The sequence below is a fragment of the Pristiophorus japonicus genome, chromosome 18 (assembly GCF_044704955.1).
Source record: "Pristiophorus japonicus isolate sPriJap1 chromosome 18, sPriJap1.hap1, whole genome shotgun sequence".
In the NCBI taxonomy this organism is placed as follows: Eukaryota; Metazoa; Chordata; class Chondrichthyes; family Pristiophoridae; genus Pristiophorus; species Pristiophorus japonicus.
In genome coordinates, this window is record NC_091994.1 from 93,291,527 (window position 1) to 93,312,619 (window position 21,093).

The 21,093-nt window shown below is 47.9% G+C and overlaps 1 protein-coding gene across 1 annotated transcript; it reads left to right on the forward strand.

Moving 5' to 3' along the window:
- Positions 1-1,055: 1,055 nt before the first annotated feature.
- Positions 1,056-20,886, forward strand: LOC139229299 (uncharacterized). The gene is made up of 6 exons (XM_070860983.1): positions 1,056-1,173; positions 1,402-1,478; positions 8,965-9,139; positions 14,280-14,531; positions 15,116-15,218; positions 19,296-20,886. Exons 1-6 carry the CDS (start codon positions 1,143-1,145, stop codon positions 19,444-19,446), a joined length of 789 nt encoding a protein of 262 aa, XP_070717084.1. The 5' UTR covers positions 1,056-1,142; the 3' UTR covers positions 19,447-20,886.
- The last annotated feature ends 207 nt before the right edge of the window (positions 20,887-21,093 follow it).

Genomic DNA, 21,093 nt, shown 5'->3' on the forward strand with positions numbered 1-21,093 from the left:
GTCAGTCTGAGCACAGTGTGGCGAGATTCAGTCTGAGCACAGTGTGGCGAGGGTCAGTCTGAGCGCAGTGTGGCGAGGGTCAGTCTGAGCACAATGTGGCGAGGGTCAGTCTGAGCGCAGTGTGGCGAGGGTCAGTCTGAGCGCAGTGTGGCGAGGGTCAGTCTGAGCGCAGTGTGGCGAGATTCAGTCTGAGCGCAGTGTGGCGAGGGTCAGTCTGAGCGCAGTGTGGCGAGATTCAGTCTGAGCGCAGTGTGGCGAGGGTCAGTCTGAACGCAGTGTGTCGAGGGTCAGTCTGAGCGCAGTGTGGCGAGGGTCAGTCTGAGCGCAGTGTGGCGAGGGTCAGTCTGAGCGCAGTGTGGCGAGGGTCAGTCTGAGCGCAGTGTGGCGAGGGTCAGTCTGAGCGCAGTGTGGCGTGGGTCAGTCTGAGCACAGTGTGGCGTGGGTCAGTCTGAGCGCAGTGTGGCGAGGGTCAGTCTGAGCGCAGTGTGTCGAGGGTCAGTCTGAACGCAGTGTGGCGAGGGTCAGTCTGAGCGCAGTGTGGCGAAGGTCAGTCTGAGCGCAGTGTGGCGAGGGTCAGTCTGAGCGCAGTGTGGCGAGGGTCAGTCTGAACGCAGTGTGGCGAGGGTCAGTCTGAACGCAGTGTGGCGTGGGTCAGTCTGAGCGCAGTGTGGCGAGGGTCAGTCTGAGCGCAGTGTGGTGAGGGTCAGTCTGAGCGCAGTGTGTCGAGGGTCAGTCTGAGCACAGTGTGGCGAGGGTCAGTCTGAGCACAGTGTGGCGAGGGTCAGTCTGAACGCAGGCTGGTGAGGGTCAGTCTGAATACAATCTAGCAATATACAAGAGCTTGGCGGGGCAAGGGCGGGGCAGTGGCAAGGAACCGTGCTGACACCTCCTGTTTAATTAAAACGACTCTATGTGGATCATGTGTGAAGTAATTTGCCTCTTCCCCTGCTCCAGCGTACCACTTGCCGTTTCGAAGCCTCCAGGTAGGTGTACAGCTGAAGACCACGACCTGCGAGCAGCGTTACGTGAAGAACTCTGTTACATCCGTGAAGTCAGTGCTGGTCTCTTTGTGCGAGCAGCTGTCCTGTGAGATAACAAACCCAGCCTTCGACTGCACACAGTGGGGGCTATCGCCAGACATAATGCAACATCACATCCAGCTTAATATTACAGGTACGTGGGGCGTGGGCTAGGTGTCAGGGTCATTGCACAACACAACAAACACATCCCAGCACGAGGACAGTCACCCGAATGGGTAAATGCACTGCAGTGTGGGACTGAGCCTCACTGTCCAGGTGTGCAGCACTCGGTATGTTACTGAGCCTCAAAGAGCAGGATGGTCCCAAATATAATCAGATCGTTATATTTTACAGACTGTGATGATATTCTTTTCCCACACAGTGCAGTCACAGGGTGAAAACGTAATCATCCCATGTAAAAGAGGCCAGGAGTGCCACAATGAAGAGACATTGAGGAAGGTAAGGACCATGCAGGGAATGGATTCAGGAATACCTCACCCCCCCTCACCAAATGATCTTTACTGAAGCAAAATACTGCAGATGCTGGAAATTTGAAATAAAAACAAAAAATACTGGAAATACTCAACTGGTCAGGCAGCATCTGTGGAGAGAGAAACAGAGTTAACGTTTCAGGTCGATGCCCTTTCATCAGAACTGGAAAAAGTTAGAGATGTAACAAGTTTTAAGCAAGTACAGAGGCAGGGAAAGGGAGGAGGGGAGGAAAAAACAAAAGGGAAGGTCTGTGACAGCGTGAAAGGCAGTAGAGATTAAAGGGTGCAAGGCAAAAGGGGTTAGTAATAGAGTAAGCAAAGAAGCAAAAGATGGGTCTAGACGAGGTGTAAATGGCAATAGCAGCTGTCCGAGAAAATAGGAGCAGTGGTTATTGTGGTGTATGTAGCACTCAAATCACTGACTCCACACGGTCTGGTGTTGTAGTAACTGCTGTGACCTTAGTCCTTTATTGTGTAACTCCAGAGTGCCTCTCAGGTGTGATGGGCAGCCTTTTATACTCTGTCTTGCAGGTACTTTCAGGTCTCCCACCACAGCGCCCTCTGTGGCGCACCATTGTACTTATACATTTAATGTACCTGGACAATACATAACATCTCACTCCCCCGCCCCCCCCCCCCCCCCCCCCCAGTTCCAAAAGCCATTGCCCGTGACCTCGGCCTTGTTCGTCCTGGTTGATTTGTGAGTGTGAATCCATGACCATCCACTTCCCTCTTCTCCCCCATGTGGAGGACCTGGTGCAAACATGAGGTATTTGCAGTCCTTACATGATGGATAAAGTACACGAGCATAACCTCCAACAGAAAGCAGGTATACATGGACGGTACATTTGTATGGTACATATATGTGGTACAGATGTTACTTTTACTTGAACCTCGTGATATTAACTCTTTTCGTAATTCATATCCATAGTTTTAACACAGTAACCATTCAGCATTAAAATATTAACTCTCATCATAAATCGTAATTCATAACCATTATTTTAAACACAGTAACCATTCAGCATTAAAATATTAATTCTTATCATAAATCCGTCATCCTACATTCACATAGCTCATTTAGACTCGCTCTTGCCTTACAAAAGTCTCTTTGTGGGGACCGCCAATGGTGTAAGGCCCTTTTAAGACTCCCGGGTGCATTTCCCTTTTAAGACGCCATCTTGTGGTTCCCACGAGGCTTCCCTTGGGCGCCGCCATTTTAGTTGTACTGCTGGCCTTTGTTCTTTGCAGAGCTCTGTTGCTGCCATCTTGAGCTCGCTGGCCTGCCGTTTTACTCTCTGGAAAAGAAGAAATAACGAAGAAAGAAGGAAAGAAATCAGCCAAAACATGATCTTGAATCTGGCCGTATCCTCTGTTCTGGCTCCTGCATCTGTCCGAGTAATCGCATTCTCCCGAGTCGTACCTGCCGCCTCCGTAGCCTCCACCGCGGCTGCAGCCTCTGCTCCTGCCGCCTCTCCTATGGCCTCCGCTCCTACTCCAGTACCTGCTGCCGCTCCTGCAGCCGCCATGGCCGCCCCCCACCACCGCCACTGTCCCGGCCTCCACCGTAGTCGTGACCACCGCCCGACTCTTCCTCCGTGTGGGCCCCCACCGGACTTGTCAGCCATCGATGGGCCTTCTGTTCATCGCCCGCAGCGCGTTGCCGGCTCGCCACTCAGCGATCGGCCCGTGCGTGAAAAGCGGCTCTTCCGGGGTTGGAGCTGCCGGGTTGCTGTGGCCTGTGGAATTGAGACTGCTGATGAACTGCTTATTTCTTCTCCAGCTTGGTCGGCGCTGCTCTTTGGGGACCCGGGGGACAGCGGTCTGTGGAGGAGTGACGTCTTCCCAGCTCCCATGGACCTTTCCCATCCATCTTCTGCCAAGAAGCGTCGGCCCATCTTGCCCCTGTGAGATACCTGCACATCCGCTCTGCCAAGAACAGGTATCAGTTCCTTGGTGTAGGTACGCAGCTTCGCCGTGACCGGGACCAGCTTGGGTCGTGCAGCTGGGTTAACCCACAGTTTTTCAAAAGTTTCCTGACTCATCAGCGACGGACCCGATCCAGTGTCCACTTCCATACTCACTGGGACTCCGTTAATCTTGACTTCCATAATCACTGGGGCCGAATCGTCGGTACACGTAAACAGTCCAAACGCCTCATCTTCTTCTGCCTGCTCCTCGCTGGATGATGGATCCTCTACCATCTCCTCAGCCACACGATGAGTCAGGTTTATTTTGCACATACTCTGAAGGTGGCCTTTCGTGTGGCAGGTGTTGCACGTATACTCCGCAAACCTGCACCTGTGAGCCCCATGGCTTCCTCCGCAGCGCCAGCATGGTGCTACTCGATTAGCCCCCCTCGGCGGACTCTGAGTTCCAGGACCCCGAGGTCTGTGCTCTCTGCCCTGGGCAGAGCCACGTTCTGCAGTTTTGTCCATGGTGGGTGCTATCCTGTGGACAGTGCCTGCCGGGTTCGAGACTGTGTGGATCATCTGCTTGGTGCTGCAAGTCGATTCCATAAACGCCCTGCTGGTGGTGATGGCTTGCTTCAGGGTGACTGTAGGTTCCGTGGATAGCAGCTTGTGAAAGAGACCCTCGTGGCCAATCCCCATATCAAAAACGTCTCGCAACTCGTCTTCAAGGTATGTGCCAAAATCACATGGCGCCGCGAGTCTCCTGAGGTCCGTAGCATATTTGGTGACATCCTGGCCCTCAGGTCTGCAGTGGTGGTAGAATTTGTACCGGGCCGTGAGGATGCTCTCCTTCGGTTTAAGTTGGTCATGAATGAGTGCGACCAGCTCCTCATATGACTTGTCCCTAACGCTCCCAGGTGCCAGCAAATCCCTGACGAGACAGTAAACCTCATGGCCACAGCTGGAAAGCAATATCGCCTTGCGTTTCTCTCTCAGTACGCCCGTGTGCCCCGTCAGGTCGTTTGCTGTGAAGTAGTACTTGAGCCTTTCTGTAAAGGTCTCCCAATCATTTCCCACTGTAAAATCCTTTAATGAGCCCAGAGTAGCCATAGTTGCGTGATGCGTGAAGTTCGTCCGTGTTCTTGTCGCCAATGTGGTGTATGTAGCACTCAAGTCACTGACTCCACACGGTCTGGTGTTGTAGTAACTGATGTGACCATAGTCCTATATTGTGTAACTCCAGAGTGCCTCTCAGGTGTGGTGGGCAGCCTTTTATACTCTGTCTTGCAGGTACTTTCAGGTCTCCCACCATAGCGCCCTCTGTGGCACACCATTGTACTTACACATTTAATGTACCTGGACAATACATAACAGTTATGATCTGAAATTGTTGAACTCATTGTTGAGTTCGGATGTCTGTAAAGTGCCTAATCAAAAGATCAGGTGCTGATCCTCACACTTCTGTTGAGCTTCATCAGAACAGTGAGGAGACCAAGGACAGAGATGGCAGAGTGGAAGTGTGGTGGAGAATTAAAGGATGCGTCTATTTCTACTAACTGAAATGCAGCTATTTCTCTGATTGACTCTCTAGACCTATTGCTGATTAGTCCCCACTCCTGAAGTTCCTCTGGAATGTGTAACTGGAACCGCCCAGCCCGCAAGTTCCGAGTGAATTTCCAATTTGTAATTCGCTCCATTTTGACTTCAGAAGCCACAGAGGATAGATCTCCCCAAAAGCCACCAAGTTCCAGCCGAAGTCCTTATCCCAGCGCAAGTGCATCACCTTGCCAGCTGAAGACCCTTACTCCAGCACGTGTGCTGCCTCCCACAGCCGAAGTCCATTACCCCAACATAAGTGCATTCCTCCGCCAGCTGAAGACCCTTACCCCAGCAATCCCTCCGCCAGCTGAAGACCCTTATCCAAGCGCAAGACCATATCCCTCCCTCCCCCCCCCCCATAGATGGGGCATTGTGTGCGGATTGTTAACATGTTTATTGGGTGTGAAGTGAATAGTGACAGTGTTGTGACTTCTGGATTTCATCCACCCCGATGTCCCTTGCAACACATGCACCAACCTTGCACGCACCAGGAGGTGGGAAGAACGTGATACGTCTTCTCTGAATTCCCTCTCTCCCCTCTGATTCCCCCCCCCTTCTCCACCTGTGTCTCTCTCTCCACCCCTACCCCCCCCAGGCTCTCTCTCTCTCTCTCTCCACCCCCACCCCACACTCTCTCTCTCGGCCCCCCTACCCCCCCCTTCCCCCCCAGACTCTCTCTCTCTCTGCCCCCCGCCCAAGTTCTCTCTCTTTCTGCTCCTCCCTCAAGTTCCCGGGATGGCGGGACTGACCTATCAAGAAAGACTGGATCAACTGGGCTTGTATTCACTGGAGTTCAGAAGAATGAGAGGGGACCTCATAGAAACGTTTAAAATTCTGACGGGGTTAGACAGGTTAGATGCAGAAAGAATGTTCCCAATGTTGGGGAAGTCCAGAACCAGGGGTCACAGTCTAAGGATAAGGGGGAAGCCATTTAGGATCGAGATGAGGAGGAATTTCTTCACCCAGAGAGTGGTGAACCTGTGGAATTCTCTACCACAGAAAGTTGTTGAGGCCAATTCACTAAATATATTCAAAAAGGAGTTAGATGAAGTCCTTACTACTAGGGGAATCAAGGGGTATTGTGAGAAAGCAGGAATGGGGTACTGAAGTTGCATGTTCAGCCATGAACTCATTGAATGGCGGTGCAGGCTAGAAGGGCCGAATGGCCTACTCCTGCACCTATTTTCTATGTTTCTATGTTTCTATGTTTCTCCCCACCAGCTCTCTCTGCCCCCCCCCCCCCCGCCTGCGCGAGCTTTTTCTCCCCGCCTGCCTCTTGCTCTCCCTGCTGCCTGCTTTTCCCGGTGCTGCGGGAGGCTCAGGGCCTGCTTGGCGCGGTGGGAGGCTCGGGGCTTGGCGCGGTGGGAGGCTCGGGGCTTGGCGCGGTGGGAGGCTCGGGGCTTGGCGCGGTGGGAGGCTCGGGGCTTGGGGCTGTGGGAGGCTCGGGGCTTGGGGCTGTGGGAGGCTCGGGGCTTGGGGCTGTGGGAGGCTCGGGGCTTGGGGCTGTGGGAGGCTCGGGGCTTGGGGCTGTGGGAGGCTCGGGGCTTGGCGCGGTGGGAGGCTCGGGGGATGCGTTCTGCTGCTCAGTGGAGGCAACGGGGTGGTGAAAAGAGTTAGTAGGAATTGCGTTGGTGGGGGTGGGGTGGGGGGGGGGGGGGGGGCTGGAATCGGTGATATTTGCCCTAACCCTTGTTTCTGCGCATGCACCGGGGGACGCAGAAGGGAAACGTAGTACAAATAGTTACTGCGAGAATTAAAATGACAGGCAACCAGAAGCCCAGGGTCACCCAATCTGCATTTGGTATTCCCAGTGTAGAGGAGACTGCATCCTGAGGAGCGTATACAGTATACTAAATTAAAAGAAGTACAAGTAAATTGCTGTTTCACCTGGAAGGATTGTTTGAGGGCCTGGACGGTGGTGAGGAGGTAAAAGGGCAGGTGTTGCATCTCCTGTACTTGCACAGGAAGGTGCCCCCTCCTATTTCTCATTTACATGCTTCCCCTTGGCAACATCATCTGAAAACACAGCGTCAGTTTCCACACGTATGCTGACGACATCTAGCTCTACCTCACCACCACTTCTTTCGACCCCTCCACAGTCTCTAAATTGTCAGACTGCTTGTCCGATATCCCGTTCTGAATGAGCAAAAATTTTCTCCAGTTAAATATTAGGAAGTCCGAGGCCATTGTTTTCGGTCCCCGCCACAAACGCCGTACTCTAGCCACTGACTCCAACCCTCGCCCTAATATTTGTCTGAGGCTGAACAAGACTGTTCGCAACCTTGGTGTCATATTTGACCCTGAAATTAGCTTCCAACCACATATCTGCTGCATAACTAAGACCACTGATATCTGTGCTCCTCTAATTCTGCCCTCTTGAGCATCCCTGATTATAATTGCTCAACCATTGGTGGCCATGCCTTCTGTTGCCTGGGTCCTGACTCTGGAATTCCCTGCCTAAACCTCTCCGCCTTTCTACCTCCCTTTCTTCCGTTAAGACGCTCCTTAAAACCTACTTCTTTGACCAAGCTTTTGGTCATCTGCCCTAATTTCTCCTTATGTGGCTCGGTGTTGTACTAACACTCCTGTGAAGTGCCTTGTGACTGTTTCCTATGTTAAAGGCGCTATATAAAAACAAGTTGTTGTTGTTGATAGCCTATCCCAGAAATGGAGATAGAGAAGTCGAGGAAGGAAAAGGAAAAGTTGGAGATGGACCAAGCAAAAGAAGGGTGGAAATTGATTAAATTTTCCAGTTTGGGGTGAGAGCAGAAACCGGCACTGAAACAGTCATCAATATGCCGGAAAAAGAGGTGAGGGAGGGGGGATCTGAGTAGGAGTGGAACAAAGAATGTTCCACATAACCCATGAAAAGGCAGGCATACCTATGACGCATATGGATTCCCATAGCAACACCTTTTATTAGGAGGAAGCAAATGGAATCAAAGGAGAAGTTGTTCAATGTAAGGGCAAGTTCAACCAGGTGGAAGAGGGTGGTGGATGGGGACTGGTTTCCTCCGCTTCTTCATTGAAGTGGGAGTGTTTGATGGGGCACTATAGAGAAAGCTTTACTTTGTATCTAACTAGTGCTGTAGATGCCCTGGGAGTGTTTGATAGAACTGTATAGAGGGAGCTTTACACTGAAGGGATTTGAAAATTAGAATGAGAATTTTTAAATCGAGGATTTGCTGGACCGGGGGCCAATGTAGGTCAGCAAGTACAGGGGTGATGAGTGAGTTAAGCAACTGGCAGCAGACTTTTGAACAAGCTCAAGTTTCCGGAGGGTGCAAGGTGGGTGGCTGGCCAGGAGAGCATTGCAATAGTTGACCTGAAGTAACAAAGGCATGGATGAGGGATTCAGCAGCAGATGAGCTAAGGCAGGGGCGGTGGAACGTTTGTTACGGAAGTGGAAATAGGAAGAATCAAATAAATTATTTTGCACGCCAGGATTTAAATAATTAGAGAACTGTCTGGGGCGGTTGTTAGGCAATAAACATGGCGGTAGTCTTGTTTCCTGTAGGCAGTCTAGCCATTCATTAATTAAATTAAATAAAGGCAGCAAAGAATGAGTAAAATCAGCAGCAACTGTGGTCAAGCACTTGTTGAGGCCTGAATGAAGAGAAATAGCATCTGATTTTAATAAAAAATATTTAAAGAGAAAAATGAGGAAATGAAGATAACGTGAGAAGGTAAAAAACAAAATGGCGACAAGCTGGGCAGCACCCCCTGTGGTGAGAGGCTGACATCTGCAGTGTAACAGGCAAATAGGATCCATAGATGTTGACATAAAAAGCATGACAACAGGGGCGTTAATGTGGGCAGGAAGTGCCAATGTCGTTAAAAATGAAAGAAGATGTTGAAAACATTGCATGGCTTAATTGCAGGTTATGGAGCTGCAACTGGTTAAGTTGTGGGGGGTAACTGATTTTCTATCTGCTTTCTTTGCAGGCCTACGAGAAAATACGTGCATTTATAACCCAGTCTCGGTCTGTCCTGGAGGCTTCTAACAATGTGCCTCCTCTCTACTATGTGGAGGGAACCTTCAAGGCAATGAAGATGGACCACTGCCTAGCAGGGATGGGGAAGCTGTCTGGGAGGAACAGCCCCTGCATGGATTGCTGTGGTAAATACTAGTTCTTTCTGAGTAAATAGTAAGGTTTCCCACCCCCGCCCCCCCCCCCGCCATTCTAACCAGATAATCTCGTGTTCGAGTGCGCTGTCTGGGTGTTGCTATACTGTGAACGCGCTGTGGTTATTAATGTTTCAAGTTTTCGATGAACTGTCATCAGCAACAAAACAAATAGTGGAACTAATTGGGATGAGAATTGGGATAAGAATTGATAAAGACGGGGTACTAAAAACGCTGGCTATACTTAAAGTAGATAAGTCACCAGGACTGGATGCGATGCATCCTAGGACGCTGAGGGAAATGAAGGAAGAAATCGCGAAGGTACTGGCCATAATCTTCCAAGCTTCCTTAGAAACGGGGGACTGGAGAGATGCAAATGTTACACCATTGTTCAAAAAAGGGGTAAAGATAAACCCAGCAACTATAGGCCGGTCAGTGTAACATCAGTAGTGGGGAAGCTTTTAGAAGCAATAATCAGGGGCAAATTAAGTCACTTGGACACGTGTAGATTAATTAAGGAAAGCCAGCACCGATTTGTTAAAGGCAAATCATGTTTAACCAATTTGATCGCGTTTTTTGATGAGGTAACAGAGAGGATTGATGAGGGCAATGCGGTTGACGTGGTGTTCATGGATTTCTAAAAGGCGCTCGACAAAGTGCCACATAATAGGCTTGCCAGCAAAGTTGAAGGCCATGGAATAAAAGGGACAATGGCAGCATGGATACAAAATTGGCAAAAAGACAGAAACAGAGAGTAGTGGTGAACGGTTGTTTTTCGGACTGGAGGAAGGTATACAGTGGTGTTCCCCAGTGGTTGGTACAAGGACCATTGCTTTTCTTGATATATATTAATGACTTAGATTTGGGTGTATAGGGCACAACTTCAAAATTTGCAGATGACACAAAACTTGGAAGTACAGTGACCAGTGAGGAGGATAGTGAGGACATAGACAGGCTGGTGGAATGGGCGGACATGTGGCAGATGAAATTTAATGCAGAAAAATGTGAAGTGATACATTTTGGTAGAAAGAATGAGGAGGGAAAATATAAACTAAAGGGTATACTCCTAAAGGGGGTGCATGAACAGAGAAACCTAAGGGTGTATGTGCACAAATCGTTGAAAGTGGAAGGACAGGTTGAGTAAGCAGTTAAAAAAGCTTACGGGATCCTGGGCTTCATGAATAGAGGTATAGAATACAAAAGCATGGAAATTATGATGAACCTGTATAAAACACCGATTCGGCCTCAACTGGAGTATTGTGTCCAATTCTGGGCACTGCACTTTAGGGAGGATGTGAAGGCCTTGGGGGGGGTGCAGAAAAGATTTACGAGAATGATTCCAGGAATGGGGGACTTCAGTTACGTGGATAGACTGGAGAAGCTGGGGTTGTTCTCCTTAGAGCAGCGAAGGCTGAGAGGAGATTTGATAGAGGTGTTCAAAATCATGAGGGGTCTGGACAAAGTAGAGAGTGAGAAACTGTTCCCATTGGTGGAAGGGTTGAGAACCAGAGGACATAGATTTAAGTTGATTGGCAAAAGAACCAAAGGCGATATAAGAAAAAACTTTTTTACACAGTGAGTGGTTAGGATCTGGAATGCACTGCCTGAAAGGATGGTGGAGACAGACTCAATCACTGCTTTCAAAAGGGAGTTGGATAAATGCCTGAAAGAAAAAAAATTGCAGGGTTACGGGGAAAGGGTGGGGGAGAGGGCTTTGCTGAGGTGCTCCTGCAGAGGGCCGGCATGGGCTCGACGGGCCAAATGGCCTTCTTCTGTGCTGTAACCATTCTAAGATGATTCTAATTTGAACCCTCCCCTGCGTGAGAGGGACAATTTTGTGCCCATTTATCTCAAGGGGGTTGGAATACAAGGAGAGAAAGTTATGCTGCAGTTGTACATAGCTTTTGTCAGACCCCATCTAGAGTACTGTATTCAGTTTTGGGCACCACACCTCACAAAGGATATATTGGCCTTGGAGGAGGTGCCGTGCAGATTCAGGGCTTAGAGGATTAAATTATAGGTTGTATAAACTTGTCTTGTATTCCCTTGAGTTTAGGACATTGGGCAGTGATCTGATCGAGATGTTTAAAATGAAAAAAGGATCGAGATGGTAAATCACAAACTACTTTTTCCACACAAAGGGTAGTAGAAATTGGGGTATTGGGCTTGGAGGTAATATACCAGCATAGATTGAGGATTGGTTAGCGGACAGAAAATAGAGAGTAGGAATAAACGGGTAATTTTCGGGTTGGCAGGCTGTAACTAGTGGGCTGCCGCAAGTATCGATGCTTCAGCACCAGCTAGTCACAATCTGTATCAATGATTTGGATGAGGGGACCAAATGTAATATGTAAGAACATAAGAAATAAGAGCAGGAGTAGGCCATATGGCCCCTCGAGCCTGCTCCGCCATTTAATACGATCATGGCTGATCCGATCATGGACTCAGGTCCATTTCCCTGCCTGCTCCCCATAACCCCTTATCGTTTAAGAAACTGTCTATTTCTGTCTTAAATTTATTCAATGTCCCAGCTTCCACAGCTCTCTGAGGCAATGAATTCCACAGATTTACAACCTTCTGAGAGAGGAAATTTCTCCTCATCTCAGCTTTAAATGGGCGGCCCCTTATTCTAAGATTATGCCCTCTAGTTCTAGTCTCTCCTATCAGTGGAAACATCCTCTCTGCAGCCACCTTGTCAAGCCCCATCATAATCTTATATGTTTTGATAAGATCGCCTCTCATTCTTCTGAATTCTAATGAGTAGAGGCCCAACCTACTCAACCTTTCCTCATAAGTCAACCCCCTCATCCCAGGAATCAACCTAGTGAACCTTCTCTGAACTGCCTCCAGAACAAGTATATCTTTTCGTAAATATGGAAACCAAAACTGCACGCAGTATTCCAGGTGTGGCCTCACCAATACCCTGTATAACTGTAGCAAGACTTCCCTGCTTTTATACTCCATCCCCTTTGCAATAAAGACCAAGATTCCATTGGCCTTCCTGATCATTTGCTGTGTACCTGCATACTATCCTTTTGTGTTTCATGCTCAAGTACCCCCAGGTGCCGCTGTACTGCAGCACTTTGCAATTTTTCTCCATTTAAATACTAACTTGCTCTTTGATTTTTTTTCTGCCAACGTGCATGACCTCACACTTTCCAACATTATATTCCATCTGCCAAATATTTGCCTGTCTGTGTCCAAGTTTGTTGATGATACAAAGCTAGGTGGGAATGTAAGTTGTGAGGAGGATGCAGAGGTTACAACGGGATATAGACAGGCTGAGTGAATGGGCATGAACATGGCAAATGGAATCTAATGTGTAGAAATGTGAAGTTATCCACTTTGGTAGGAAAAATAGAAAAGCAGAGTCTTTTTTAAATGGTGAAATGTTGTACACGAATCACTGAAAGTTAACATGCAGGTACAGCAAGCAATTAAGAAAGCAAATGGTATGTTGGCCTTTATTGCAAGAGGATTTCAGTATAAGAGTAAAGATGTTTCACTGCAATTATATAGGGCCCTGATGAGATCGCGCCTGGAGTATTGTGTACAGTTTTGGTCTCCTTACCTAAGGAAGTATATATTTGCCATAGAGAAAGTGCAACGAAGGTTCACCAGACTGATTCCTGGAATGGGAGGATTGTCCTATGAGGAGAGATTGAGTAGACTAGGTCTATATTCTCTAGAGTTTAGAAGAATGAGAGGTGATCTCATTGAAACATACAAAATTCTTACAGGGCTTGACAGGGTAGATGCAGGGAGAATGTTTCCCCTGGCTGGGGAGTCTAGAACCAGGGGGTCACAGTCCAGGAATAAGGGGTTGGCCATTTAGGACTGAGATGAGAAGAAACTTCTTCACTCAGAGGGTGGTGAATCTTTGAAATTCTCTATCCCAGAGGGCTTTGGGGGCTCAATCTTTGAGCATATTCATTGATAGATTTTTGGATATTAAGGGAATCAAGGGATATGGGGACAGTGTAGGAAAGTGGAGTTGAGGTAGAAGATCAGCCATGATCTAATTGAATGGCGGAGCAGGCTCAGGGGGCAAATGGCTTACTCCTGCTTCTAATTCTTATGTTCTTAAATCTGGAACTCTCCTCCCCAAAAGGCTGGTGATGCTGCGATAATTGGAGCTTTCAAGACTGTGATCGATAAGATTTTTGATAGGTCAGGTATCAAAGGATAGAAAGATGGAGAAAGACTTGCTTTTATATAGTGCCTTTCACAACCACAGGACCGTATTTTTGAAGTGTATTTACTGTTGTAATGTAGGAAACATGGCAGCCAATTTGTGCACAGCAAGGTCCCTCAAACTGCAATGTGATAATGACCAGATGATCTAATTAATGATGTTGGTTGACAGATAAATATTGGCCAGGACACTGGGGAGAACTCCCCTGCTCTTCTTCAAATAATGCTCTGGTATCGTTTACTTCCATCCAAGAAGGCAACGGGGTTTCGGTTTAACGACTCACTCGATAGATAGCACCTCACACAGTGCAGCATTCCCTCAGTACTGCACTGGAGTGTCAGCCTAGATTATGAGCTCAAGTCTCTGGAGTGGGACTTGAACCCACAACCTTTTGACTCAGTGGTGAGTGTTATCACTGAGCCACGGCTGACACCAACATGGATCTGGAGCAAAGGCAGGAAAATGGAGTTGAGGTGTAGATCAGCCATGACCTAATTGAATGACGGAGAAGGCTCGAGGGGCTGAATGGCCTGCTCCTATGTTCCTAGTGCTCATCATGTGACTGTGGAGCTTCTAATCAGACCCTGGAGCACATCATTAAGCACCGTCCTCAGAGGAAATGTGCAGGCAGCATACAAAATATCCGAGCTGTTACATCGGAAGCTTTGGCCTGGATATCTGACTTAGATATTGACAAATGATTTGCTTTGCTACTACCTTACGAAAGAAGGAGTGTCTATTAACACAGGAATAGGGTGGAGACTGCCCAAATCCATTTCACATAGGACCCTTATCGCCAGCAGATAGGGAGATTTTCATCCCATCTGTTTAGAGTTGATTTACACACAATCTCCAGAGGTGAGAGACGTCTATCCCCGTTAATCCAGGTGCAAACGTAGTATTGAATGGGTCAACTGACTGCTTATCCTTTCCAAACAGTGACCTGTGGGCCTGGTTCTTACAGTCCCGACTGGACAACCATCTGTATTCCATGTCCGATCAACTTTTACCAGCATAGATTTGGCAGGACCCAGTGCGAGGCCTGTCCAGTAGGCCTCAGAACAAATGGAGAGAGGGCAGTGTCTTCAACTGATTGCAATAATGATGAAGTTCAAGAAAGGCTATTGGACATCAACGCCAAGGGAACAAAACGAGAAAAGGCTCCAAAGAAAGCGGCTAAAGATGCAACAGGTAACAGTGGGATTAAAGTAAAATATTCTGGACTATAGCTCCTACAAAGAGGCACCACCTTCTGTTTAAGGAGGGAAAATCATCATGGTTCCTGCTCCTGGTTCCTGCTCCTAGTGCCAGAAAATACCTGTGTGTGTGAAAATTGGGTGACAGGACCGAGCTTGTGACTACCCCACAGCAGAACAACTAGCTGGTGGTCACTATCCTGGGTCACACATGAAGTTGGAGCCTCAAGTACCGGAGGCCTGCTGCTCCCTTAGAACCCATGAGAGTCAGCACCTTCAAGAGAGGAGGGGTCTGGAACTCCAGTGAGTCAACACCTGCAGGGGAGGAAGGGACCTGAACCCCAGTACACCCTCTGCTAATCCACCAGTATCCTCTCTCCTCATCCCTCAGTACCCTCTTTCCTGATCTCCAGTAGCCCCCTTCTGCTGATCCTTTGTGAAGGGAGAAGGGTAGAGACTGAAGTACTTCTTAAAGCGAGTCCCAGAACAGAAGGGAGTGGACCAGGCAGCTGTTGTATATTAAGTTTTGTTTGTTCCCAGATTTTCAGCATTCTGAGTTTTCGTACCTCTTTCTTACAGCTCTAGAGAAAGATGGCCAGATCCTCCATTCCACTAATCTCCTGGTAACTATTATTGTGTGCAGTCTGGTGTTCCTGGGAGCCACTGTTTTAACAATATACTGGTGAGTGAATCCTGTGAAGAGCAGATATTTCTTTGGAGTGAACTCTGGGTGAATATGGAGTCTGGGGGAGGAGATCTTTCTCTAGTCTCGAGAACAAGATTGGGGTGGGTGTTGGGTGTGGCGGACACATGTTTTGTTGAGGTCCTTCCCCTCACAGGTGGAGAGGAAACAACAACAACTTGTATTTAGACGCTGCCAAACATTCCAAGCAATACTAAGAAATGACACCAAACCTTAGAAGGGGAGATTAGAAGGGTGACTGAAAAAGAGGGTGAGGGAGGGGGAGAGGTTTAGTGAGAGAATTCCAGAACATGGGCCCCAGATGACCGAGAAAGATTTATATCACGTCTTTCATGACCTTAGGCCATTCCAAAGTGCTTTACAGCCAATTAAGTAATTTATTTCTGGAGTGCAGTCATTGTTATAATGTCGGAACGTAGCAGTCAATTTGTGCACAGCAAGGTCCCACAAACAGCAATGTGATAATGACAAGATAATCTGTTTTAGTGATGTTGGTTGAGGGATAAATATTGGCCAAGACACCAGGGAGAACTCCCCTACTCTTCTTAGAAATAGTACCATGGGATCTTTTACATCCATCTGAGAGGGCAAACGAGGCCTCGGTTTAATGTCTCATTAAAAGAAGGCACTTCCGACAGTGTAGCGCTCCCTCAGTACAGCACTAGGAGTGCCAGCCTGGATTAGGTGCTCAAATCTCTGGAGTGGGACTTGAACCCATGACCTTCTGACTCAGAAGCCAGAGTAATGCCACTACTGACACCGAATTCACTAACTGAGGGCACTCCCAGTGTCCTATTGCAGAGTGAAACTGGCAGATGTCTACATATGGGATCTCTGCCAGGTTCCCACTGTCACCATTTCAATCCCATCTTTCAGTGGGGTAGCTGGGAATTTCCAAAATGTGAACTGGTCACTAAGGATTTAATTTAGGAATGCCGAGATCAGAGATATGGATTATAGTCTGATTCTCTGACTTGTACCTGCTGCTAATGCAGCTTCATAACAAAAGCAAGCCTCAGAAAACTACCCCATTAAGGACCCTTTTTAAAACAGAAATCTTTGATACATTTGTCCCTGTTGTAGACCCTGTCACTACCTGCTTGCCTCATCTTCAAAACCTATGTTCTGTTCCCGTCCCAAAGCACATGTTCCAGTTCCCCTGTCATTACTCACTTTCTCAAACCATGTGCCAGGCTCGGTCCTGTATCCCATGCTGGGTTCGGCACAAGGTGGTGTCTGGAGTGTGGGGAGGGGGTGGGAAAGGAAACCTCGTGAGGAGAAAGTAACAAAACAAATAATTTAAATGGATGTTGCAGGCCTGATAAGTCAGAGACTCTGACACATTAGCATTCTTGTTTTCTTGCAGTACAATCTTGTCAAATGGTGTACGGCTCCCTCCAGTGGCACATACTACTCACTGCAACCTACAGCAGCATCACCTCGCTGCTTGGAGGTTCAGAGGGTGTTCTCTTGCATTCAGCACATGGCTGTACATGTGTCGATGTCTGAGTCTATCGTTGTGAGTTGTCTACTCCTTATCAATATCTGTCTTTGTGAGTGTATGTCTGTGTCAGTCTCTGTCCATGTCTGTCGATGTGTGTCTCTTTGTGTCAGTGTCTGCCTATCTGTATAAGTCAGTATTAATGAGGGGAAAATTGCTGTCGGAAGCTTCCTTCGGATGAACACTTCCGAATCAAAATTTTTAAAAATACCTGGTGGTTACGGAGGCGCCTTCGATTCCGGTCGGAGGCCTTCATTCGATGCATAGCGTATGGGGAGATGACATCCCCGTATGTACGGAAATGCTGGAGTCATGTGGGCCTGGACCGCCAATCACTAGGTAGTATTACTATCAATGAGAAAACCCTCCAAAACAAGAAACACAGCATAATAAATATATTTAAAATCACATATTTAAAATTAATTGAAATTAAATGTTTTGGAAAAAAATAATTATATTTGGGATTTTTTTAAATGTGTTTTAATAGGGTTAAAAATAAACTTACCTTAATGGACAGGGTTTTTAACATAAAACTGAATGATTAAATTTAATTTTTATATGTTTTAAAACTTATGCTGGCAAAAGTAAGCTATGTGCCTGCTTTTACCAGGTGTAAAAGTTTGAAGGACATTCGTTGGGCAAATAGCTCAATCTCTCCCGCGCGAATGTCCTTCTCCCGGGGATGCGGAGGATTTGTCGTACGGACCTGGCGAGGCTGAAATTTTCGACCCATAATGTCTGTGCTTTTCTCTATCCATGTCAGTCTCTCTGTGCCTATTTCTCTATCCATGTCAGTGTGTCTGTCTCTATCCGTCTCAGTCTCTGTGTCTATGTGTGTGAATGCATTGTGCTAAAAGTGCAACTTAAAACATTTATCACTGACTTAACAATGCCTGTTCCTGAGCTTTGGTGAAGATGGTTTAGTTGTGACAGGCTTGTTTCCGTCCACAAATCACACAGTACAGATGAGGATATCGGATGACCTCTGTTCAGTTTTGAGCTGGACAATCAGTTTTATGATTGGTCATCTGGAAATTAGCCATCTCTGGGGCCTTTCCACTCCCATGGTATCTATATGATCATCGCTAACCACTTCCTTGTATCTCTCACCACTCACATCTTCCTACCCCCTTCCAACCCCACTTCCTTCTGTGTTCGTCCCTGGAAAAAAAATTCTCCACAAAGTTACTTTACAACTGTACTTTCAAATTCCCAGCTGTCTAGCCTTTGGCCCTCTATTTGCCTCCAATGTTTCCTCTTACTTTTTTTGGGGTGTGCGGCCCCTTTAAGGAGTTGTACGGTCCATTCACAGTAAACTTAACATTGAAAGAGGGAACATTGTTCGCCACAAAACGTCAGCATCTACGATCTGCTTAAACGCTCCACCTTTGATACCCATTACAACAGTGACTGCACTCCAAAAGTACTTCATTAGCTGTAAAGCACTTTGAGACATCCGATGGTCATGAAAGGCGCTATATAAATGCAAGTCTTTCTTTCTTTGTTCCCAGCAAAACCCCTACTCTCTCCCAACCTGTTCGTTTTCCTTGGCCCCAGTCTTTGCTCCCGCAAGCTCAAAGAGTACAGACTTGAAAGTATCTGCCACAAAACTGGTTTAGCCATTCATCACCAGATCTGACCGGACCACATCAAGCACTATTGGGCCGCACTCTGTTCTGTCAAAACCGTCCACTGCTCCAGGATCATCCTGGAGAGTAAGTATAACCTCCGGTTTCTTTTCCCCACTACCAATTGTCTCTTTAAATCCCTCTCCCCCGCCAGCTCACTTTGAACAACAACAACTTCTTTGTCACCAAGATTGATATCATCTGTTCAGCCCCCTCTTCCCCTTCCCTCCCCTCGCCCACCAACCCAACTCTCTGCCCTCAGATTCCCCCCTGCCCCAGCCCTGCACCCACATCTTTCTCTCCTATCTTCCCTCATGTCCTCTCCGTGCTTACCTTGTCCATGAGACCCACCTCCTCCTCCCTTGACCCCATTACTACTAAAGTGCTGACCACTCAACTTCCCTTCCTAGCCCCCATGTTAGCTGACATTGTAAATGGTCTCCTCCCCTCAGCAATTGTGCGTTTTTAGAAACTGTGATGAGAATTTTGTAGAAACAAAGCAGTAACAGATGTAGATCTCACATTTGAGAATTTCAATTCAGTGTAAAAAATGCTGATATCAGTAAAAGTGGCCAGTCGGATGGTTGTAAAAACCCAACTGGTTCACTAATGCCCTTTATGGAAGGAAACCTGCTGTCCTTACCCGGTCTGGCCTATATGTGACTCCAGTCCCACACCAACATGGTTGACACTGCCCTCTGAAGTGGCCCAGAAAACCACAGTTACCTTCTCAGGGCAACTAAGGATGGGCAATAAGTGCCAACGCTGTCCACATCCTGACACTGAATCAAAAGAAACCCCAATTGTTACAGGCAAAAAAGTAGAAACCCAAATTGGAAAAATTCAAGGATTGAGTCATCGTGCAAGCACTCTCACACCAGTTTTCACACATCCCTATAATCTATCTGTCTCTCTGTGTGTTTGCAGCCTGGTAGTGCTCCTGTGTAAGGAGGTCACTGCTGATCGGCCTGCGCTTATGGTGAGCGAAAATGAGAACCTGAAAAACATCAAATCCTCCCTACATCACGTGGCAATGAGGGAAGATCAGAACAACAACTGGGGAACATGGCTAAAATAAACAGAGGCAAAAGGCAGCGCTCGATGAGAGGAAGATGAAGAGGCGGCAGGCAGCTGACCCGGCAGACAAAACTGCAGAAAAACACACGAAGCAAACCAGGAAAGAAAATGAGAACAAGAGTTCACAAGGGATACAGACAGCGGTGCAGTCAAGTGAGAGCTACAAGAAGCCTGCAGAGAACAACAGAATGAAAGTTGTTCTCACATAATTGTGTGTGTGTCTGTATATTTCTGTCTGCGCATATGTCTGCATGGGTGTGCCTCTCTGTGGTTGTGTGAACGTTTGCTTGTCTGTGTATGTGTCTGTTTGTGGGTGTGTGTCTGTCTGTGACTAAGTGTGTGCGTCTGTGACTGCCTATCTGTGACTAGGTGTTTGTGTCTGTGGGTGGGTGTGTGTGTTTCTGTGTGCGTGTGTTTGTGTGTCTGTGACTGGTTGTATCTGTCTGTCTGTGACTAGGGGTGCGTGTCTGTCTGTGACTGGGGGTGTCTGTGTGCACGTGTCTGTCTGTGACTGGGGGTGTCTGTGTGCACGTGTCTGTCTATGTCTGGGTGTGCATGTGTCTGTCTGTGACTAGGGGTGCGTGTCTGTGACCTGGGTGTGTGTGTGTGTGTCTGTGTCTGGGTGTGCGCGTGTCTGTGACTGGAGGTGTGTGTACACGTGTCTGTCTGTGACTGGAGGCGTATGTGTCTGGGTGTGTGTGTCTGTCTGTGTCTGGGTGTGCACGTGTCTGTTTGTGACTGGAGGTGTCTGTGTCTGGGTGTGTCTGTCTGTCTGTGACTAGGGGTGCGTGTCTGTCTGTGACTGGAGATGTCTGTGTGCACGTGTCTGTCTGTGACTGGAGGTGTCTGTGTCTGGGTGTGTGTGTCTGTCTGTGTCTGGGTGTGCACGTGTCTGTCTGTGACTTCATGTGTGTGTCTGTGTGCACGTGTCTGACTGTGACTAGGGGTATCTGTGACTGAGTGTGTGTGTCTGTCTGTGTCTGGGTGTGTGTGTCTGTCTGTGTGCACGTGTCTGTCTGTGACTAGGGGTGTCTGTGACTGGGTGTGTGTGTCTGTCTGTGTCTGGGTGTGTGTGTCTGTCTGTGTCTGGGTGTGCACGTGTCTGTCTGTGACTAGAGGTGTCTGTTTCTGGGTGTGTCTGTCTGTCTGTGACTAGGGGTGTCTGTGACTGGGTGTGTGTGTCTGTCTGTGACTAGAGGTGTCTGTGTCTGGGTGTGTCTGTCTGTCTGTGACTAGGGGTGCGTGTCTGTCTGTGACTGGAGGTGTCTGTGTGCACGTGTCTGTCTGTGAGTGTAAATATATGTGTCCATTTGCCTCTCCTGTCTGTTTCTGATTGGTTGGGGGTAAGTGATGAGAGCTGCTTTTATGATCCTCCCTCCGCTTCCTGCAGATAGTTAACTCCAATCACCCAGAGGAGGGCAGAGAGACACACACGGAGAAATAAACAGAAATTTACACACAATGAACACTTCTGTGATTCTGTATTTTACTCTAATTCTCCTTTCTGAATTTGAAATCTGAGCAGATTTGTTTTATAACACCAGGGGGTGGATTTTCGGTTGTCTATAGCCTCAGTTAGCGCCCAGAGGGGTTGTTAATGCGATTGTTCGAGCTTAGCGACCGGGCGCGCAGCTTTTAGCACCCCGAC

What these genes read in the sequence shown, in the direction of transcription:
- LOC139229299 (XM_070860983.1), top strand. Translation starts at nt 1,143, where the DNA reads ATGCAACATCACATCCAGCTTAATATTACAG. An exon ending in ATGAAGAGACATTGAGGAAG is followed by an intron (nt 1,479 to 8,964) that starts GTAAGGACCATG and finishes CTTTCTTTGCAG; the next exon opens with GCCTACGAGAAAATACGTGC. An exon ending in AGCGGCTAAAGATGCAACAG is followed by an intron (nt 14,532 to 15,115) that starts GTAACAGTGGGA and finishes TCTTTCTTACAG; the next exon opens with CTCTAGAGAAAGATGGCCAG.